This window comes from Scyliorhinus canicula, chromosome 21 (assembly GCF_902713615.1).
Source record: "Scyliorhinus canicula chromosome 21, sScyCan1.1, whole genome shotgun sequence".
Lineage (NCBI taxonomy): Eukaryota > Metazoa > Chordata > Chondrichthyes > Carcharhiniformes > Scyliorhinidae > Scyliorhinus > Scyliorhinus canicula.
The window spans coordinates 60,215,420-60,236,686 of record NC_052166.1 but is presented as its reverse complement, the minus strand read 5'-3'; the positions used below and the strand labels follow the sequence as shown (position 1 = coordinate 60,236,686).

The window sequence follows — 21,267 nt, the reverse complement described above, 5'->3', positions numbered from 1 at the left end:
AAGGGGGAGAACCCATAGACTTGGTTTTCCTCAATGCTGATGATCCAAAAACAGGCAGTAGCGCCCCCCCCCCCCCCCCCCCCCAACGTATTCACTTATGTCAAGGTCTTAACATTAGTTTCATGCTTAGGCACTGCACAATCTCCATCAGACATAGGAGCAGAATTAGGCCATTCGGCCCATCGAGTCTGCTCAATTCAATCATGGCTGATATGTTTCTCATCCCCATTCACCTGCCTTCCCCCTCAACCTGCTGGGTCAGAGCCCAGAGTCAAACTGACGTCCTCACAACACTCCTGTGATGTACATGTGGACATGGTTATCAAATCGCCCTGACTGAGCTGAGGAAGCAAACATAAATCTCTCGGCAAGCTCGGAAGATCATTGACAAAAGTAAGAAGAAACGCACAACGTTGCAGTAGGGCAGCGCGGAGACAATCCAATCCTCTCTCTCTCTCTCTCCAATGATAACCCCCAAACAGACTCCAGGCAGAATCTGTTCAGGGAGTTCACATTTCCAAGCATTTTTTTTGTCTACACAAGGTTTCAAACGCATGGGGCAGAGAATCAGGATGGGGGGTGCCCCTGTCTGGCTGCTTGGTAGAGGAGCCCAAGGACAGTTTGATCTTGGGGGCTGTGGGTTATGAAGGGAGGTGGGATTTAACCAGAACGCTGGCCGGCCTCCCGGAGGTTCTGCTCCCTCAGCCCCAGAGAGGTGGATCTCAATCTCCTCATCTCAGATGGCAGGGAGGGGGGGGGGGGGGAGAAAGGGGTGAGATGAAACGGTGGAACAATATTCATAAAACACACCTTGGTCAGCACCCCCCTCGTTTCGTGGCACAGAGGGGAGGGGGTGGGGGGAAACTCCTCTTATTGTGGAACACACCACAGTCCCTGCATTCCCATAGTAATCGTCCTGTGATGTGAGGGAATTCAACAACAACAAAACAATAACACAGGAGCGTCCAGATGTCTTTGCATCGTCTATCTGATTCTGTCTCCTCATTCCGCTGAGGATTTGGCAAACGCACTTTTGTCTGTTTTTTTTGGGTGGGGGGGGGGGGGAGGGGGATTGTGAATAGTCCCCATACCTCCTCTCCATTCCCCCACACAAACCAGCACATCAACAAACAGGGTTCACTCAATCACTCACTCCTCCATGGCACACAGCAGTGATCGCCCCTCACAGCACGGAGGGAGGGTCTTACCTCGGTGAGGGGCAGGTCGGGGTCCAGCTGGGTGAAGCTGTGAAGGATCACAGGGCTGGGCTGCCCGCTCACCTCCAGCCTCACGCCGTCCCAGATGTTCCTGGCGCGCCGGGAGCCGTCAAACATCTTCTTCTGCCCGCCGCCCGCCTCGCAGTCATTCTGCAAGTCCGGCCACATCAGGCGAACCATGTGTGAAAGGCTCTGTGAGTATGTGTCAGAACGGGAGGTAGGGGGGTGCTCAGATCATCATCCTGCCCCTGCTCTGTTACAGACACACCCGGTACCGTGTGCGCCCTCCTCCTCCCCCGCTCGCTCTGTGCAGCCTGCGCGCTGGGGCTCAGCATTAAATGGGATGTGGCAGCGATCGCCCGCCAGCCCTCCCGGGCAGGCATGATGTCAGCCGCATTGTTCAGCTGAGTGAGTGCAGCCTCCCAGCAAAGGACTGGATTCTCAACACACTGGACTGGAGTGACTTAAAACCAACATTTTAAACAAGTCCATTGCAATCCACCCATTCGTGGCACGGTGGTTACTGGTATCTCACAGTGCCAGGGACCCGGGTCCATTTCCTGCCTCGGGTGCCTGTGTGGGACACTGGACTGGAGTTTATTAAAAAATAATAAACAAGTCCAATGCAATCCACCCATTCGTGGCACGGTGGTTACTGGTACCTCACAGCGCCACGGACCTGGGTTCAATTCCCGCCTCGGGTGACTGTGTGGCACACACACTGGACTGGAGTTTATTAAAAAATAATAAACAGGTCCAATGCAACCCACCCATTCGTGGTTAACACCGCTGCCTCACAGCGCCACGGACCTGGGTTCAATTCCAACCGTGGCACACTGGACTGGATTGTATTTTATTTATAAAATAATAAACCAGTCCATTGCTATCCAACAATTCCAACCTCGGGTGACGGTGTGGAGTTTGCACTTTCTCCTCCCCACTCACCCCGTGTCTGCGTGGGTTTCCTCCGGGTGCTCCGGTTTCCTCCCACAGTCCGAACATGCGCAGGTTGGGTGGATTGCCCCCCCCCCCCCCCCGCTAAATTGCCCCTTGGTGTCCAGGGGTGTGCAGGTTAGGTAGGGTTACAGGGATAGGGAGGGGTACTGGGCCGAGGTGAAGTGCTCTTTTGGAGGATAGGTGCTGATCCGATGGGCCAAATGGCCTACTTCTGCACGCTAGGGATTCTATACAGTCTTTTGAAAAAATAAATTTAGTGGATTCAATTCTTTCTTCCAATGAAGGGGTGATTGAAATGAAAAATGAAATGAAAATCGCTTATTGTCACGAGTAGGCTTCAATGAAGTTACTGTGAAAAGCCCCTAGTCGCCTGTCCGGGGAGGCTGGTACGGGAATCGAACCGTGCTGCTGGCCTGCTTTAAAAGCCAGCGATTTAGCCCTGTGAGCTAAACCAGCCCCAATTCGCCTACTACCCTGCACATCTTTGGGTTGTGAGGGTGAGATCCATGTACACACGGAGAGAATGTGCAAACTCCACACGGACAGTGATCTGGGGCTGGGATCGAACCCGGGTCCTTGGCGGTGTGAGGCGGTAGTGCTAACCACTGCGCCACCATGCCACCCTCTCGATTCTATTCAGACTTAATGGGTGGGGGGGGGTTCTTTATTGAAGAAGAGCTGCATATGTACCTACGCCGTAAGGATTTGCAGCGGTTCAAGAACGCCTTTTGGGGTGGCGCGGCAGCACAGTTACCTCACAGTGCCAGGGACCCGGGGTCAATTCCAACCTCAGGTCACTGTCTGTGTGGAGTCTGCACGTTCTCCCAATATCTGTGTGAGTTCCTCCGAGTGCTCCTGTTTCCTCCCAGCGACCAAAGATGTGCAGGTTAGGTGGATTGGTGATTCTAAATTGCCCCTTATTGTCCAAAGGTTAGGTGGAGTTATGGGGATTGGGCCTATTTAGGGTGTTCTTTCAGAGAGCCAGTGCAGGCTCGATGGGCCAAATGGCCTCCTTCTGCACTATACGGATTCTATGATTCACCACCAGCTGCTCAAGAGCAATTAGGTATGGGCAATAAACCCACACCCAATGTAAACTGAGCTGACTGGTGATAATTTAACCTGAGGGCCACCACACTTCAGGCAAGAGGCAAGGGTGAGAGGGCGATGCCTTCATGAATAACCTCGCTAGTATGGGAATTGAACCCACGCCGTTCCACATCAAAAACCAGCCGTCCAGCCAACTGAGCTAGCCAAACCCCTTCACAGCCAATAAACAAATAAAAAATAAAATCAAACAAACTGGGAATTATTAAGGTTGTGTGTTGTTTTAGAAATAGCTGACTCTGTACAATGTCAGCCGTGGCTCAGTGGGTAGCACTCTCACCTCTCAATCACAAGGTGCTGGGTTCAAGTCCACCCCTTGCCCCCAGGTCACAAACACAGAAATTGAGGCTAATACTCCGGTGAGGGAGTGGAGTACAGCACTGTTGGAGGGACGTTCAATTGAAGCTCTACCTGCCCAGGTAGCTGTGACAGACTCCCTGGGACTATTTTGGAGAAGCACAGATGAGTTGTCCCCAGTGTCCTAACCAATATTTATGCTTCAATCAACATCACAAAGACCAGGTTACCTGATCATTATCACTGCTGTTTTCAGGAGTTTACTGTGTGGAAATTGGCTGCTGTATTTCCTGCATTGCAACAGCGACTACACTTCAAAAGGTATTTCATTGGCTGTAAAGTGTTTTGAGACATCCAGCGGTGGTTAAAAAGTACTATCACAGTAGCAGCAGCAACCCGGGGGGGGGGGGGGGGAAAGGGGGAGGGGAAAGGTGGGGGGGGGGAGGGAAAAGGTGGGGGGGGGGCGGACGATGACTATGTTTGTTTATTTAATTTAAATTTATTTTGAAGTTCTTTTGTTGTTCATTGGGGTTGGGGGGTGGGGGGGTGGGGGGATGTGATACATGCGTCGATACGGTCTGGGCGTGGTACGGTTATTATGGGTTATTTTGTTGCATTTCATTGTTTGTCGTTATGTTTTATATTTTCTGTAAAAAATTCCAATAAAAATTATATTTAAAAAAAAAGTACTATCTAAACAAACATCTTTCTTTCATTTTGAATATGTCAAATGCTGTTGCTCCAACTACCCTGAATCCAGTCTGTGCACCCCCCCCCCCCCCCCCCCCCCCACCCCCGGTCCTGTATGCGAGATTGCTGACATACTCCGCCGGATCCCCTCAACGCCGAGAACCCACCCGCTGAATTACCTGTCCGTGGTACAGTCCATCCGTCCTGGGGAATCCAACCCAGTGTCAACCACCAGAAAGGGGGACAGAGTCTTCAATATGGCAAGAAAACTATGATTCTAAAAACAAAATGGCAGTTCCAGAAGCCAGATGGCCCCTAGTGGTCAGCTCCGGAACAATATTGCCTTCAACTTTCGGAACATGAAAAATAGGATCAGGCCATTCGGGCCGTCGAGCTTGCTCCATTATTCAATTAGATTATGGCAGATCTTCAACCTCAACTTCACCTTCCTACAATGTCCCCCATCCCTTAATTCTCTCAGTATTCAAAAGTCTATTAATCTTTCACTTGAATATAAGACCACAATATACAGAAGCAGAATTAGGCCATTCAGCCCATCGAGTCTGCTCTGCCATTCAATCATGGCTGATATTTTTCTCACCCCCATTCTCCTGCCTTTTCCCCATAACCCCTTATTAATCAAGAACCTATCTATCTCTGTCTGAAACAGACTCAGTGATTTGACCTCCACAGCCTTCTGCGGCAATGAGTTCCACAGATTCGCCACCCTCTGGTTGGAGAAATTCTTCATCATCTCTGTTTTAAAGGATTGTCCCTTTAGTCTGAGATTGTGCCCTCTGGTTCTAGTTTTTCCTACTTGTGGAAACGTCCTTTCCACGTCCACTCTATCCAAGCCTCGCAGTATCCTATAAGTTTCAATAAGATCCCCCTTCAACCTCCTAACCTCCAACAAGTCTAGTCCTCAACCGCTCCTCATACTATTCATTCCAGGAATCATTCTTCTGAACCTCCTCTGGATCCTTTCCAAGGCCAGCACACCCTTCCTTAGATACTTAACAACTGAGCTATAAAATCTAACCTTTATCTTTTTCAACTAGCAACTACACAAAAGGTTACTGAATAAAGAACTTATAATTATACAGCATCTTTCATGACCTCAGGACATCCTAAAGTGCCTTCCAGCCAATGAAGCACTTTTGAAATATGGGAAACACGACAGCCAAGTTGTACACAGCAAGATCCCACAAACAACTATCCGGTAATGACTAGACAATCTATTTTTAGCGGGGTTGGTGAAGAGGTAAGTATTGGGCAGGATACAATGGAGGGCTCTTCAAAATAGTACCATGGAGTCATCTGGCAGCACTTCAGTGGGAGCACGCACTATCAGAGGTTCCATCTTTCAGGGGGGACATATTAAACCAAGACCTCCGTCTGCCCTCTCAGGCGAATGTGCAGGATCCCATGCCATTATTTCGGAGAAGAGCAGGGCAGTCCTCCCCGTGTCAATATCTCGGCTTCTCGTGGGATCTTGCTGTGCGTAGATTGGCTGCTGCATTCCCTGCAGTACGACAGTGACCACACTTCAAAAAAAAAGACGGTCGTGAGCTCTGGAGTATCCTGGGGGCTCTCGCTTGTTGTTCCTCTCTTTCTCCTCTGTGATCACCACCTGGAGGAATCAATCCTACCGGCGGGAGACTAGCATCCTCCCTACACCATTCACTGCTGGAACACCGAGATAGGGAACTCGCCACGCAGTGACGTTCGGACAGTTTAAGCCATACGAACACACGGCCCCTTGAGCTTACTCCGTGATGTGTTGGGTACTCTGGATCTGTGGAGACTGCGTTTACCTTAGCAGTAACATAGACAGGCTACCAACACCTGTAATAGTACAACTCTATTTTATTAAGCTAAGAGCTGTTGAGCATACTTGCACTGTGGGCCGACACTATGTTAGATTAACTGAAGACCTATGCCTAACCTGACCAGTCTAAACTGTTAGCACATGGTGAAGGTTTGTGCTACTAGCTGCGAGCTCTGTCCGTCTCAGAGGCTGCATCCCGAATGAGCGGGAAAACTAGTGCCCTCTGGCTTTCTAGTGAGCGTGCCCTAACTGGTGATTGGCTGCTGTGTTGTGTGTGTTGATTGGTCTTGCAGTGTGTCAGTCAGGGTGTGTCTCTGCACCATTATATACTGATGTGTATATTATGACACTCCGTTGTTCAATAAGGCCATTGCTGTATCAGTTTGCGATCCAAATTCTGCATTCCCATCTCCCCCTGATAATCTTTGATTTTATTGCCTAACAAGAATCAATCTCCCCCAATTTGCCTTAAAAATATTCAAGCAGGGCAGTGCAGTGGTTAGTGCTGCTGCCTCACGTCGCCGAGGTCCCGGGTTCGATCCCGGCTCTGGGCCACTGTCAGTGTGGTGTTTGCACATTCTTCCTGTGTTTGCTTGGGTTTCACCCCCACACCCCAAAAGACGTGCAAGGTAAGTAGATTGGCCACGCTAAATTGCACCTTAATTGAAAAAAAATGAATTGGGCACTCTAAATTAATTTTTTTAAATATTCAATCGCCCTGCCTCCACCAACTTCTGAGGCAGAGTTCCACACTCGCACAGCATTCTGGGAGAAAACATTTCTCCTGTCCTAAAAGGGCGACCCATAACTCTAAAACAATTCTACACCATTTGCTTCCAGATAGTAAAAACACAGCAGGGAATCTCCCCTGGATGTGAGGCCTGCCAATCTCCCCTATACTGTCCGGGAGAGGCCAGGATTAATCGGAGAGCACTGCTCCTCGCAGCCTGGGGGAACAATCACAGGGATTTCTCTTAATAAACGCTGAATGCGAAATCTTGTCCTCTTGTTCTGATATAGTGAAGCAGCCTCAGTGTGGTGAGCAGCGCGAGCAATGGCTATGTGATGTTATCATTAGACATTACAACGCTGTATAAATTCAGGGCTCTCTTGCTTTTGCTAGCTCATTCCAACATGTGACCCGACCTGGAATATGTCCAACACAGATTTGCAAACCCCTTTGCAATGTTGTTCCTTTCGCTGCTTTTTACGGTCAATGGTCTGCTCTCTGATAGAGGCCGAGCAGTGACCGTCTTTAATTAGATTCAGTCATCAGTCCAGCAGGTTTTTAATGATTAACGCTGTCCTCTGTCAGCGGTTGGCAGCAAGCAGCCACATTGGAGGGGCAGAACTGCAGCAGGGAGGCAAATAAAGTAGGGACGGCCTGTTAGTCAGCACATTGCTCTCATCTCCGTCCAACTGTACACACCTCCTACAGGACTTCTGCTCGAGTGGAGAGGTGGGGGGGGAGACATTTTTTACTGACAGGAAGCTGGCCAACCAGAGAATGCAGATTGAAGCTAATTAGGAAAAACAAAAAGCCAGGGAGAGATGAGGAGAATGTGGGTTAGAAAATGATTTACGCAGCGAGTTGTTATGGTATGGGGCTGCGTTGTCTTGAAAGCAAGTTCAGATCATTTTTTTGAAAAAATGAATTCATGGGATGTGGGAGTCGCTGGCTAGTCCAACATTTATTGTGAATCCCTAGTTGCCCTTGAGAAGGTGGTGGTGAGAACCACTGCAGGCCCTGAGGTGTAGGTACACCCACCATGCTGTTAGGGAAGGAGCAGGATTTTGCCCCAGTGACAGTGAAGGAATGGCGATTTCAAAGTCAGGACGGTGAGTGACTTGGAGGGGACCCTCCAGGTGGTGGGGTTCCCAGGTATCTGCTGCTCGTGTCCTTCGAGATGGCAATTGGAAGGTGCTGTCGAAGGAACCTTGATGAGTTGCTGCAGTGCATCTCGTAGATGGCACGCGGGTCTCTACTGTTCGTTGGTTGTGGTGGAAGGATTGAACCTTCCAATAAATAACTTGCCATGCACTCGAAAAAGAAACATTTGAAGCAACAGGGGGCACATTGGGCCAGTTCGATAAATGGTACAAGCATGATGGGCTGAATGGACTCCTGTGCAATATGATTTTATAATTCCTAGCAGATTGACTGGGAGGGCAGCACAGAAACATTACCTGACACATGCCAGCGCCAATACCTTTTTTGAAACATTCCATTTGTTATGTATGGCCATACTGTCATAGTCAACAGATTATGAAGGGCAACAGCCAAACTTAGTGCTTGTTGTTACCCCCTACACGCACATACACACACACATGCCCACTGAGTCTGCTCCTTTTCCCTTGCGGATATTGAAGACAATTATTGCACCCCCAGTCCCCCCCAAAACTGGGATCGGCAGACAGCACAAACTGGGGAATGAACCCATGTCTCGCTTTGCCCAGTCCATGAGGCAGTGCACCTACCATAGGCACTCAGTCATTCACCCAAGTGCATGAGACTGACCAATGATTATTAGTGGTCACAACAAGTGCCACTTCACACCCCCGCCTGACCTCCATACTCCTTGAGGCCTCTCAGGTCACAGACCCATCCATGAAGAGGGTAAAGCGAGAGCGGATGGCCCCTGGCAGGAAGGGAGGGAAAGTCAGGGCTGTGGTTCGATGTCTTTCCATTCCACAATGCATAAGATTCTTCCAGATGGGGCATACTGGAAATATCTGTTTGGCATATACCTATACTCCAATCAGGTATGGTAACCAGAGTACATAGGATCATGAACTGCTGTACAATTTCTCTTAACATTCCTACAGACCTATTATCTGTCTAGTGTCATTACAAGTCTTCTTTAGTGAACTGACGCCAAACCAAAAATTACAATTGAACGAATTTGGTTTCCTGTCGTCAGCAACCACCCCAACTGCTTTCAATTCTTTCACACTCAACGCATGTCGCTAAGGTGTGTACAGTATGACAAAACCAATCAACAAGAGGGAAATGGTAAACCACAGCCAGTTGTGAGGAACTTCCTGGAAGAAGAGAAGGAAGTTGAAAGGTAGAAGGAATTCATAGGCTAGTTCCAGAGGACACAATAGCCGAGCGAATGCCTCCTGATGCATGCTGGTTAGTCTCGCTTTGGAATGATTACTGAGACGTCGGTACGTTCAAACTGGTGTATATTATACAAACAAACTATGTCCAGCTGTCCATGATGAGCTGTTACACTGCTGAAGCCATGAACATTCTACCTTCCTCTCCCGGTCATGGGTTCTCTTACCACATCATTATGGCAGTATTTAGCACTGCTACCTCACTGCACCAGGGACACGAGTCCAATTCCGGCCTCGGGTCACTGTCTGTGTGGAGTTTGAACTTTCTCCCTCTATCTGCATGGGTTTCCTCCGGGTGCTCCGGTTTCCTCCCAAAGATGTGCAGGTTAGGTGGATTGGTCATGCTAAATTGTCCCTTAGTGTCTAAAGATGTGCAGGTTAAGTGGGCTTACGGGTTATTGGGGTAGGGCAGGGGAGTGGGCCTAGGCAGGGTGCACTTTCAGACCGTCGGTGCACAGTCGATGGGCCAAATGGCCTCCTTAAGCACTGCAGGGATTCTATGGGAAGTGCTATATACACAGTCCCATACTTCAACTGACCCAGCCGGCCACTCAGTTCAAGGGCAATTAGGGATGGGCAATAAATGGTGGCCCCCGTCCCATGAACGAATAAATTAATAAAAAATAAGTGTTTGCGGCAGTGGAGGGTGACAACACTGGGCACAGTTGTAATCTCGATTGATACTGTTTACTTGCGACCGGGGCTAAAGTTAGATTGGAGAGATTCAAACAAGCGAGATGGGAGTAATTCTGAAGTCGAGCCCACAGCTTGAAAGTACGTGCGTCATCAATAACATTCACATCATCAATGGTACCTCACGATGCTCACATAATCTATCCAGTACAAGTCAAGCCGAGAAGGGTAAACTCTGTCGTCCGGCAAGAGCTTTTCTGATTTACAATTCCAATCACCCACCAGATATCTCAATGACTACGCTGCTGGCACAAACGTAAGGCTGAACTGTTTTAATTTCAGTGGCTATACTGAGAAGTTCTTTATCAATGTGCCTATAAATATCACTTTCTAGTCTGGTGAGTTCTTCAGAAAAAATGAGGAGAATGTGACAGAGATGCTCAGGAAACACCCAGTGGAAACATTTGTGATATGCCTATGATGTGCTTGGGTGACATCAGTCAAGCCAGGTATAACTCGACGGACATTTTTAGCACTGCACATTGTTTGAAAATGCACGCTGATTGATATTGTACAATAACAGTGATATAATAGACTTCCCTGCAGCATTCAGTCGAGGGAAGACTCTGATACAGTAGTTTATATTTGTGAGTGCATTACATCTATTTCGTTTAAATTGGGAACATCCTGCACTCCCGTCACACTTTGTGGCCATTTGTGAGTCTAGACACTGAATGGGCAGCAAGCTGCTCAATCACAGGGTGATTCAGGAGGTGGACATTTAAACTCCCGTACACACTCACTTCCAACAAGGGTGAGCTGGACAGGTCTTGGGCACAACAATTAAGACTGACATAGGGCAGCACGGTGACCTAGTGGTTAGCACAACCGCCTCACGGCGCTGAGGTCCCAGGTTCGATCCCGGCTCTGGGTCACTGTCCGTGTGGAGTTTGCACGTTCTCCCCCGTGTCTGCGTGGGTTTCGCCCCCACAACCCAAAAATGTGCAGAGTAGGTGGATTGGCCATGCTAAATTGCCCCTTAATTGGAAAAAATAATTGGCTAATCTAAATTTAAAAAAAAAAATTAAGACTGACATGCCAGTACTGAGGGAGTGCTGCACCGTCAGAGATACTGAGTGTGATTTACCTGAATGGAGACAGAGTCCCGTAGTGTGTGGTTAGCCGGGTGTTGCCCGTCACTCAGAGCGGACAGTGCCAGGGTGCCGAGGTGGTACCAGCATTGCTAGGTTGTCACTCAGCCCAGAGGGCACGCACCCGGGCTTCTCCAATCCCCTAGCAGATCCCGAGTTTTATTTCCCAAAAATATACTTTATTGATAAAAATCTCTAATAGAAATTACAGAACATTTCGAATTGTTATGACTGTACATTTCCATCAAAGTTACATATTCACGGGCAGCACGGTGGCCTAGTGGTTAGCACAACTGCCTCACGGCGCTGAGGTCCCAGGTTCGATCCCGGCTCTGGGTCACTGTCCGTGTGGAGTTTGCACATTCTCCCCGTGTCTGCGTGGGTTTCGTCCCCACAACCCAACGATGTGCAGAGTAGGTGGATTGGCCACGCTAAATTGCCCCTTAATTGGAAAATATAATTGGGTAATCTAAATTTATTTTTTAAAAAGTTACATATTCACTTGACTTTCTTGCATTCAATTGGGATGATATTCCACTATTTCCCTGTTTACTTTACAATTCTTTCTTAAGTATTCACATAGTCGTGTTTCTTTCAATGCTTTTGTACATTGGAGTGTTAATGACCCAGACCGAGGGGTTTTACACGGTTACCCACCCCTCGGTGTACATTTGCTGGTCAGACCTTACACAGTGGCCTTTCCCCATTGCGCCTTGGCGGCAGCTGCCCCAAGCTTGAGTGCGTCCCTCAGTACGTAGTCCTGGACCTTGGAATGTGCCAGTCTGCAACACTCGGTCGAGGACAATTCTTTGCACTGGAAGATCAGCAAGTTTCGGGCAGACCAAAGAGCGTCTTTCGCCGAGTTGATGACCTTCCAGCAGCAGTTGATGTTTGTCTCGGTGTGTGTCCCCTGGAAACAGTCCGTAGAGCACAGAGTCCTGTGTCACAGAGCTGCTCGGGATGAATCTTGACAAATACCACCGCATCTCTCTCCAGACCTTCTTTGCAAAGGCACATTCCACAAGGAGGTGGGTGACCGGCTCATCTGCCCCCGACGAGTGCCGTTCCATCTCATCCCATTTGTGTAGGTCTCCAAGGCTTAGATGCATGCCTTGTATAGATCTCAGGAATGCACATTAGAGTGAGACTAGCTGTCTCACTCTAATATGCAGATTTGCCAGAAAGTGATCAAAGAATCACAGAATCCCTCCATTCGGCCCATTGAGTCTGCACCGCCCTTCGAAAAGCCACACACTACTTAGGCCCAATCCCCCGTCTTATTCCTGCAACCCCACCCAAAGGGGCAATTTAGCATGGCCAAACCACCTAACCTGCACACCTTTGGAGGAAACCGGAGCACCCGGAGGAAAGCAGACACGGGGAGAATGTGGAAACTCCACATAGGTATTCACCCAAGGCCGGAATTGAACCCGGGTCACTGGTGCTGTGAGGCAGCGGTGCTAACCACTGTGTCACCGTGCCACCCTAGTTTTATATGAACCTGTTTTATATGAACCTGTTGTTCAGGTTGTGTAGCCCAGCGCAACATGCAGTCCATCAGCATGAACAGGACTGGTTAATCTTTACGGAATCGTGCTGCTTGACTGATTTCACTCGGACTTTCTATGACCCTCTGCCCATGCTGTTTAAAACCTAATTCGGTCTGCCTTCTTATTTCCGATCTCCCAGCCCTGGGGTCCATCCCCACATTCCCACAGGAGGCTGTTCCTGTTTAATCCAGCCACATAATAGAACATACAATGCAGAAGGAGGCCACTCAGCCCATCGAGTCTGCACCGACCCACTTAAGCCCTCACTTCCACCCTATCCCCCTAACCCAATAACCCCTCCTAACCTTTGTGGACACTAAGGGCAATTTAGCATGGCCAATCCACCTAACCTGCACGTCTTTGGACTGTGGGAGGAAACCGGAGCACCCGGAGGAAACCCACGCAGACACGGGGAGAACATGCAGACTCCACACAGACAGTGACCCAGCAGGGAATCGAACCTGGGACCCGGGAGCTGTGAAGCCACTGTGCGCTACGTGGAGAGCTGCTGGAGAGTAGATTTCGAGGGGAAGGTGACAGCGGGATTGTGGGTTGTGGCTAACCAGTGGCCTTCCTTCCTTGTCCATAGGGACTAAGGAAATGTATCCAGCCCCTCTCGCTCCTCCCCCCCCCCCCCCCCCTCCGCCCCAAAAAGCTACTTGACAGTGTGGCACATGGGAAACCTCGATCAATAATTATGCTGTAACAGTGGCTTCCCCATCTAGCTGGCCACATGAACAGAAACCGCTGGACATAGCAGGTTGAGGCATCTGACAGAGATAGAAAGGCTTTGCACTGCCTTAGCTGGAGAATTTCCATTCAGCTCGAACACAGGGACCCCCCCCCCCCCCCCCCCCCCCCCCCACCCCCCCCCCCCCCCCCCGCCCCTCCACCCCACAGATGCCAGGGGCTCGCACTCTCCAGTCTGGCTCAGTTTTGCTCCGAGCTGTACAGTCGGTTTTTCTTTAATCTCGAATGTCGGATTGAAAGTCAAGGATTGGCGTGAATCAGCCATGGCCCAGTGGTCAGCACATTCACCTCGCAGTCATCTGAGCATATAAACCTACACTGGCAGCCCTGTGCACTACTGCAGGTGTGCCACACTGTCAGAGGTACTGCCTATTGGACGTGAACATTAAACTGAGGCCCTGTCGGCCTTTTCAGGTGGATGTAAAAGATCCCATGGACACTGATTTGAAGTGGAGCAGGGCAGTTATTCTCTGGGAGTTTGCTTTTATCTTCAAGTTATCCCCAGTGCCTTGGCCAGTATTTATCCCTCAATTAACATCACGATGAGCGATCGTCTGGTCATGATCACATTGCTGTTTGTGGGATCTTGCTGTGTAAAAATTAGCTGCTGCTTTTCCTGCATTACAATAGTGACTACACTTCAAAAACAGAAGTGTATTATCACAGAAGTGTATTATCTGGAACACACTTTGAGACGGTCGGTGTCATGAAAAGCGCGATATAAATGCAACTCTTCCTTTTGTTTGTTAGTGTGAGCTGGCAATTAAGGAGGACTATCACACATTATTTATCTTGGTGAAACTGGTGAGGCTCGTTAATTACCAAGCGTTTGTTATTGACATTTGAGGAGGTAGTTTCCAGAACTGCATGTAGTTTTCACTGGTGGTGGGGGAGGGATATCCCCTGGACAGAAGCCAGGATTCCCCCAAGCAAGGGGAAAGCACTGGTTAAGGAGGCAAGGACGTTCCAGGTTTAGCCCGACCAAGTGAAAAGGGACAGTGGTCTCGGAGCCCCCCCCCCCCCTGCTGCGGGGAAGGAGTGAAGGTCAGCCCAGATTCTCTCTGATACCATCTCTGTGACTCATGCTGCAATGTGCACACTTGGATGTCAGGATCAGCGACGATTCCTCCTCGCCCTCTCCCTCCTGGTGCCAGCCGTGACTCAAACAGCAGCATTTGTGCTTCTCAGTCAGCAGGTTGGTGGGTTCAAATCCCACCTCAGGCACTTGATCGTCTCGGCTGACACTCCAGTGTGTGTGTGTGTGGCACTGACAGAGTGCTACACTGCTGGAAGTGCCACCTCTCAGGTGAACCAAGTCTGGCCTCTCATTGAGCAGATAGAAAAGATCTCCAGGAGCAGGGGTGCTCTCCCCAGTGTCCTGGCCAATATTAATTCCTCAACCAAAACCTTGATTGTTGTTGGTGGGACCAGGTCTATACAAGCGGGGCGCCATGTTTCCTACATTCCAATCATGGTAGATGCAAATAAAGTACTTCATTGGCTTTGAGCTGGCCTGAGCTTGTGAAAGATACAATATAAGCAAGTTCATTCTTTTTTTCATGGTTGAATAGCCTAGAAGAATGAGAGGGGGATCTCATAGAGACTTATAAAATTCCAACAGGACTAGACAGAGCAGATGCAGGGAAGATGTTACCAATGATGGGTGTATCTGAGGATACGGGGTAAACCATTTTGGACAGAGATGAGGAGACATTTCTTCACCCAAAGAGTGGTGAGCCTGTGGAATTCATTACCACAGGAAGTAGTTGATGCTAAAACATTGAATGTATTCAAGAGGCGGCTGCATATCGCACTTGGAGTGAATGGGATCAAAGGCTATGGGAGAAAGCAGGATTAGGCTATAGAGGTTGGATGATCAGCCATGATCGTGATGAATGGTGGAGCAGGCTCGAAGGGCCAAAAGGCCTCCTCCTGCTCCTATCTTCCATGTATGTATCTATGTATTTACACAGCCAATGGGCTTAACAGTGCCAGTTAAAATCAGCGTGAGTCCACACTCATGTTAGAATTTCAACAATGTTTCAATTTCAAAACCTGCAGTTTCCTTTTTAAACCCCCCTTATTGCCCTCTTAACGACGCGGAGGTTTTAGATCAATGCTGCACCTTTGAACACTTCATCTGATATTGCAATGAAGGTCACCATTCAGTCATTGACATTTGTTAATAATCGCCAGAGAAATGGGTTTTGACATTTCAATCCTGACCAATTCCCACTGAATAGGCACAGCAATCATAAAACTGCTAATTTGACAGCCTTGTGTCTCCAGAGAGTGGGGCTGAGAGCAAGGGAATCAAATGCATCTTCCCATTTCCCTCTGTGCCTCACTTGTAAAAGGAGAAAGGTTAAATGCATCACTAAGTCAGTAATCAGAGATACTGGGCATCATTATACATAGGACCATGTACACAGGGGCCGGGGTGGGGGACCGGAGGGGGGGCATGTATGTCATACACAGGAACAGACCTAGGTGGGGCAACATATATATGTGGGAGCATGTTACAGGACAATACAATAGGTAAAAATGTATTGCAAACATAAAGGGCACAGTAATAAGACATACAACACCAGGTTAAAGTCCAACAGGTTTGTTTCGAATCAGTAGTTTACGAGCACTGCTCCTTCCTCAGGTGAATGAAGAGGTAGGTTCCATAAGCATATATATATGGACAAAGTCAAATATGCAAGACGATACATTTTGTATCATCGTGCATCTTTGACTTTGTCTATGTATATATATACGTTTTTGGAACCTACCTCTTCATTCACCTGAGGAAGGAGCAGTGTTTGAAACAAACCTGTTGGACTTTAACCTGGTTTTCATAGAATTTACAGTGCAGAAGGAGGCCATTCGGCCCATCGAGTCTGCACCGGCTCTTGGAAAGAGCACCCTACCCAAGGTCAACACCTCCACCCTATCCCCATAACCCAGTAACCCCACCCAACACTAAGGACAATTTTTGGACACTAAGGGCAATTTATCATGGCCAAACCACCTAACCTGCAAATTTTTGGACTGTGGGAGGAAACCCACGCACACACGGGGAGGATGCGCAGACTCCGCACAGTCAGTGACCCAAGCTGGAATCGAACCTGGGACCCTGGAGCTGTGAAGCAATTGTGCTATCCACAATGCTACCATGCTGCTTACCGTGTTGTAAGACTTCTTACTGTGCTCACCCCAGTCCAACGCCGGCATCTCCACATCAAACATAAAGGGGACATTTGCAAAATGAATGTTTGAAATTTGTAATTTGAGGCAATTTTCTGCCGTGTGCCTACACACACCGGGTTAAATCCATCCAAACTCATTACACTCAAGGCGCTTACCGTCACTTGCTCCCTGCCACTTGGGGCTGGATTCAATCCAGGCTCCTGACAGACATGGGGCAGACTCAACCAAGGTGCCACCCAGTCCTTTTGAAAGCAGTGACTAAATATCATCCAGAAATCCTCACGTTGAGTCGGCCATGTCAGGTCTGGCTAATGATGTGAGGCATCTAAGTGGAAGTGGGAGGTTCTTCTTTATGATTCGTTGTCAGTGTAAGGAGCATCCTGGGCAAGGCTGGCACCTTTGACAGGGTGGACTCTGGGGGAACCTAGATCAGGGCAATGGGTTGATTGTTCGGGACTGAGATGAGGAGAAACCTCTTCACGCAAAGGATTGTGAATCTTGGTAATTCTGGTTTCTCAGGGAACCAAAAGATCTGGGGAACAGGCAGGAAAGTGGAGTTGAGACAGGAGCACAGTATTGAAAGGCAGAACCATTTGGTGTACTCTTGCTCCTATTTCTTATGTTTTTATTGCCGATGCCGGGTTATTTTGAGAAAGTGTCGAACCGTTGGTAACAGTTTGACAGCACAATGAGAGAATACAACGATAAAAGGACTGTTGCCATCATACATAGGACAACTTGATTGTGATAACATGAAGCGTGATTCGATTCCTTTTTTCACCGCACATCCGAAGATGCGTTAACTCCTTGAAGTGCTACTGAGGGAGATGGTGGTAACGTTACCGGACAACTAATGCAGAAGCTCAGCTTAATCCTCTGGGGCATTGGGCCAGATTTCACCCCCCTCCCCAACAGGGCATGCTTTTTCGGCATTGGCTGCCAACGGGATCTTCCTGCCCCGCCGATGTCTGCTGCGTTTTGCATGGCTCTCCCGTCGGCCATTGGGGGACCCACCGCAGGGGGTCACCTTTAGCAGGACGAGAAGATCCCACCAGCGGGAAGGGATGGAAAATCCCATCCATTGGTTCAAATCCCACCATGTCAGCTCATAGAATTCAAATTCAATTTACAATTCTGGATATAATAATATTAATAATCTTTATTGTCACAAGTGGGCTTACATTAACACTGCAATGAAGTTACTGTGAAAATCCCCCCTAGTCAGGGCAGCATGGTGACACAGTGGTTAGCACTGCGGTCTCACGGCGCTCAGGTCCCAGGTTCGATCCCGGCTTTGGGTCACTGTCCGTGTGGAGTACTCCCCGTGTCTGCGTGGGTTTCACCCCCACAACCCAAAGATGTGCAGGCTAGGTGGACTGGCCACATTAAATTGCCCCTTAATTGGAAAAAAATAATTGGACACTCTAAATTTATTTTAAAAAAAAGAAAAGTCCCTAGTCGCCACACTCAGGGGCCTGTTCAGGTACACAGAAGGAGAGTTCAGAATGTCCAATTCACTTAACAGCACGCCTTTCGGGGCTTGTGGGAGGAAACCGGAGCACCCGGAGGAAACCCACGCAGACAAGGGGAGAACGTGCAGATTCCGCACGGAAAAATGAAATGAAATGAAAATTGCTTATTGTCACAAGTAGGCTTCAGTAAAAAGCCCCTAGTCGCCACATTCCGGCGTCTGTTCGGGGAGGCTGGTACAGGAATTGAACCGTGCTGCTGGCCTGCCTTGGTCTGCTTTCAAAGCCAGCGATTTAGCCCAGTGTGCTAACCCAGTGACAGTGACCCAAGCCGGGAATCGAACCCAGGTCCCTGGTACTGTGAAGCAACAGTGCTAGCTACCGTGCTGCCCTGTGAAAAAACAGTCTTGCTGATGGGGACCATGACCATGTGGTTGATTCTTAGTTGCCCTCTGCACGCGGGTCAAAGGCAATTAGGGGCGGGCAATAAATGCTGGTCTGGCTGACCGGTGATTTCAATGTCCCATGAAGGAAATAAATAAACTATTAGCCATGTTATTGGAGGACATTAGCTCTGGGAAATACCTCAGAGAAAAATCATCCACATTGGTGCAGAGTTGGCGTCCACACCTAACCCAGCCCAGACAAAACAGTATGTTTCTTTCCTTGAAGGACATTAGTATTTAGTTTTTTGAAAGCGGCAATTGTACTGAATTGTACTGAAGCCTCCACTGGTACTGAATTTTTAAAAACTGAATTCAGATCTTAAGCTCACAGGATTTGAACTCGCAATCAATAAACGCTTAATTCAGGATTTTGGTTCGCTGTTTCAGTAAAACAACCACCATGATGCCTCATCCTTAATGACCAAAGGAATGAAGTGTCACCACTCTTAGTAATATTACATCCTTGTGTTCTGCAGCTTAATATCCCGACCTTTGTGTGAAATGAGTCAGATCAAGTTCTAATTACTGTCGTCAGTCATCGGCTTCACGATTCCAGGCATCAGGTACCTCTGGATTAACTCTCAGGTCAATCTGAAATAACACCTTCCCCATTGGACTATTAGATCTTCAATAGTGATGTGATGGGGTGGTCCTTGTAGTGAGGTGAATGGCAGGTCTCATGGAGTTAAGGAGCCATTGAGGCACAGAAGGAGGCCATTTAACCCATCGGGTCCATGCCAGTTCTCTGGATGTAGCTAAATCCAGTCAGTCCAATTCACTTGCGCATTCCCCCACAGCTCCAGGTTCAATTCCCGGCTTGGGTCACTGTCTGTGCGGCGTCTGCACGTTCTCACCGTGTCTGCGTGGGTTTCCTCCGACCTCTCCGGTCTTCTCCCACAGTACAAAGATGTGCGGATTAGGTGGATTGGCCATGCTAAATTGTCCCTTAGTGTTAAAAAGGTTAGGTGGGGTTACAGGGATAGGGTGGAAGTAGGGCCTTAGGTAGGGTGCTTTTTTCAAGGGCCGGTGCAGACTCGATGGGCCGAATAGCCTCCTTCAGCACTGTAAATTCTATGATTCTATGATTTCCCTCAAGTGCCCATCCAATTTCCTTTTGAAATTGATCATCTCCGCTTCCAACAATCTTGTAGGCAGTGAGCTCCAGGTTATTGCCACTGGCTGGGTAAAAATATACCTGCTCACATTCCCCCCCCTATCTCTTACTCAAAACGTTCAATTCACGTCCCCCAATTATACCATTCACTCATGGGAATAGTTTTTGTTTACGTTATCTAAACATGTGATAATCTTGTACCAGATCTCCTCTCAACCTCCTTTGCTCCAAGATAAACCATCCCAGCTTCTCCAACCTAACCTTGTCGTAAAAACCCCTCATCCCTGGGTCCAGTCTGGAAACCCATCCTCTCATGGATCCTCTGGTCAGACAGGGGAGGTTGTTTCGGGCCAGAACCACCATCAAGGTCAGCTTCCTTACCGCCAGGGGTCCTACTCTTGGCAAACAAGCTTCCATAAAGGGCAGGGTATCTGTCCATAGAATGCACAGAATCCCTACAGTGCAGAAGGAGGCCATTCGGCCCATCCACCTAACCTGCTTGTCATTGTCAAACGGTCAAGTGTGAGACTGGCACAGTGACCCACCCCATAACTCCACTCTTAGAAGCAGGTGGCAACTCTTAACTTCCCCCAAACGTCTAAGTGATCTTGATTTTGCATCAGGAATTCACAATTTAAAAAAAAAATTTGACTTTCCCAGGGTATCCTGGCTGCTAAGTAAACAAAATGTGCAGCACCCGAGACCTGGACAGAAAAGAGTTCCACATAAAATGAGGCCAAATGACCAATCAGGTAAATTATCCCTAGATTTTAGCAAATGAAACTTCTCCCCTTCAATCCTTTAGCTCCCTCGGCAAAACACAAGAATTCCCGCAGAACACTTTTCCTTAATTCAGCTGGGAAGGATTTGTGTTCCAACCAATCCTGTGATCATGGCAATGTTTTGCAGATGGTATTGATTTCCGTTCAAAGCCACTGAGGCACTGGAGCAAACACAGGCTGAACATCTCAAGCTGTACCATTACCTCGTCCTTCCAGAGCACCTCCCCGCTGCGCGACCTGAAATCGGATTTGCCCATTGGCCGAGGACCCGCTAAGAAATTCAGTCTGCCTCTCACGGTTCCTGCTGATAAAATTGCGGTAAGCACAGTCGACAATATCGCACTCCCCCCCCTCCCCTCCCCCACTTCAAATCAAAGCTTGTTTCCACAGAAGGTGATGTGCAGGTGGCAGGAAGGCATTTCAACGGTACTCATAAGGCGATACAACAACATCTTGCATTTATACGGCACCGTTTTGAACATAGACATAGAATTTACAATGCAGCAGGAGGCCATTCGGCCCATTTAGCCTGCACCAGCCCTTGGAAAGAGCAACCCCATTAAGCCCACAACTGCGTCCCGTACCGTACCCAGCAACCCACCCAATCCCTTTGGACACTAAGGGACAAGTTAGCATGGCCAATCCACCTAACCTGCACGTCTTTGGACTGTGGGAGGAAACCGGAGCTCCCGGAGGAAACCCACGCAGACACGGGGAGAACGTGCAGACTCCACACAGACAGCGACCCCGAGCTGGGAATCAAACCTGGGACCCTGGAGCGGAGAAGCAACTGTGCTAACCACTGTGCCGCCCTGTCAGCTGTAGACTATGTAAAAAATGTTTAAAATGGCTTGCGTACGTTGTGGACCGTAAAAGCATTTGTTGACGATCTGCGGTCCGTCTATAGGGAAAGATTGGCTTCCGCCACTGATAGCTATTGAGCGAGTGACCTCTTGCT

General features: G+C 48.7%; 1 protein-coding gene across 5 annotated transcripts in view; it reads right to left on the bottom strand.

Moving 5' to 3' along the window:
• LOC119955420 (ral guanine nucleotide dissociation stimulator-like) overlaps positions 1–21,267 on the bottom strand; it is a 187,038-nt gene that overhangs the window by 55,590 nt on the left and 110,181 nt on the right. Inside the window, exon 1 of one of the 5 annotated variants that reach the window (XM_038781543.1) lies at positions 1,209–1,566. The exons of 3 other annotated variants lie outside the window; for them this stretch is intronic. In XM_038781543.1, coding sequence (XP_038637471.1) covers positions 1,209–1,397 — 189 coding nt within the window. In that variant the 5' untranslated portion in view covers positions 1,398–1,566. Of the gene's footprint in view, positions 1–1,208; positions 1,567–21,267 lie in introns of those variants that run through there. One more of the 5 variants, XM_038781539.1, reaches the window with a different exon arrangement.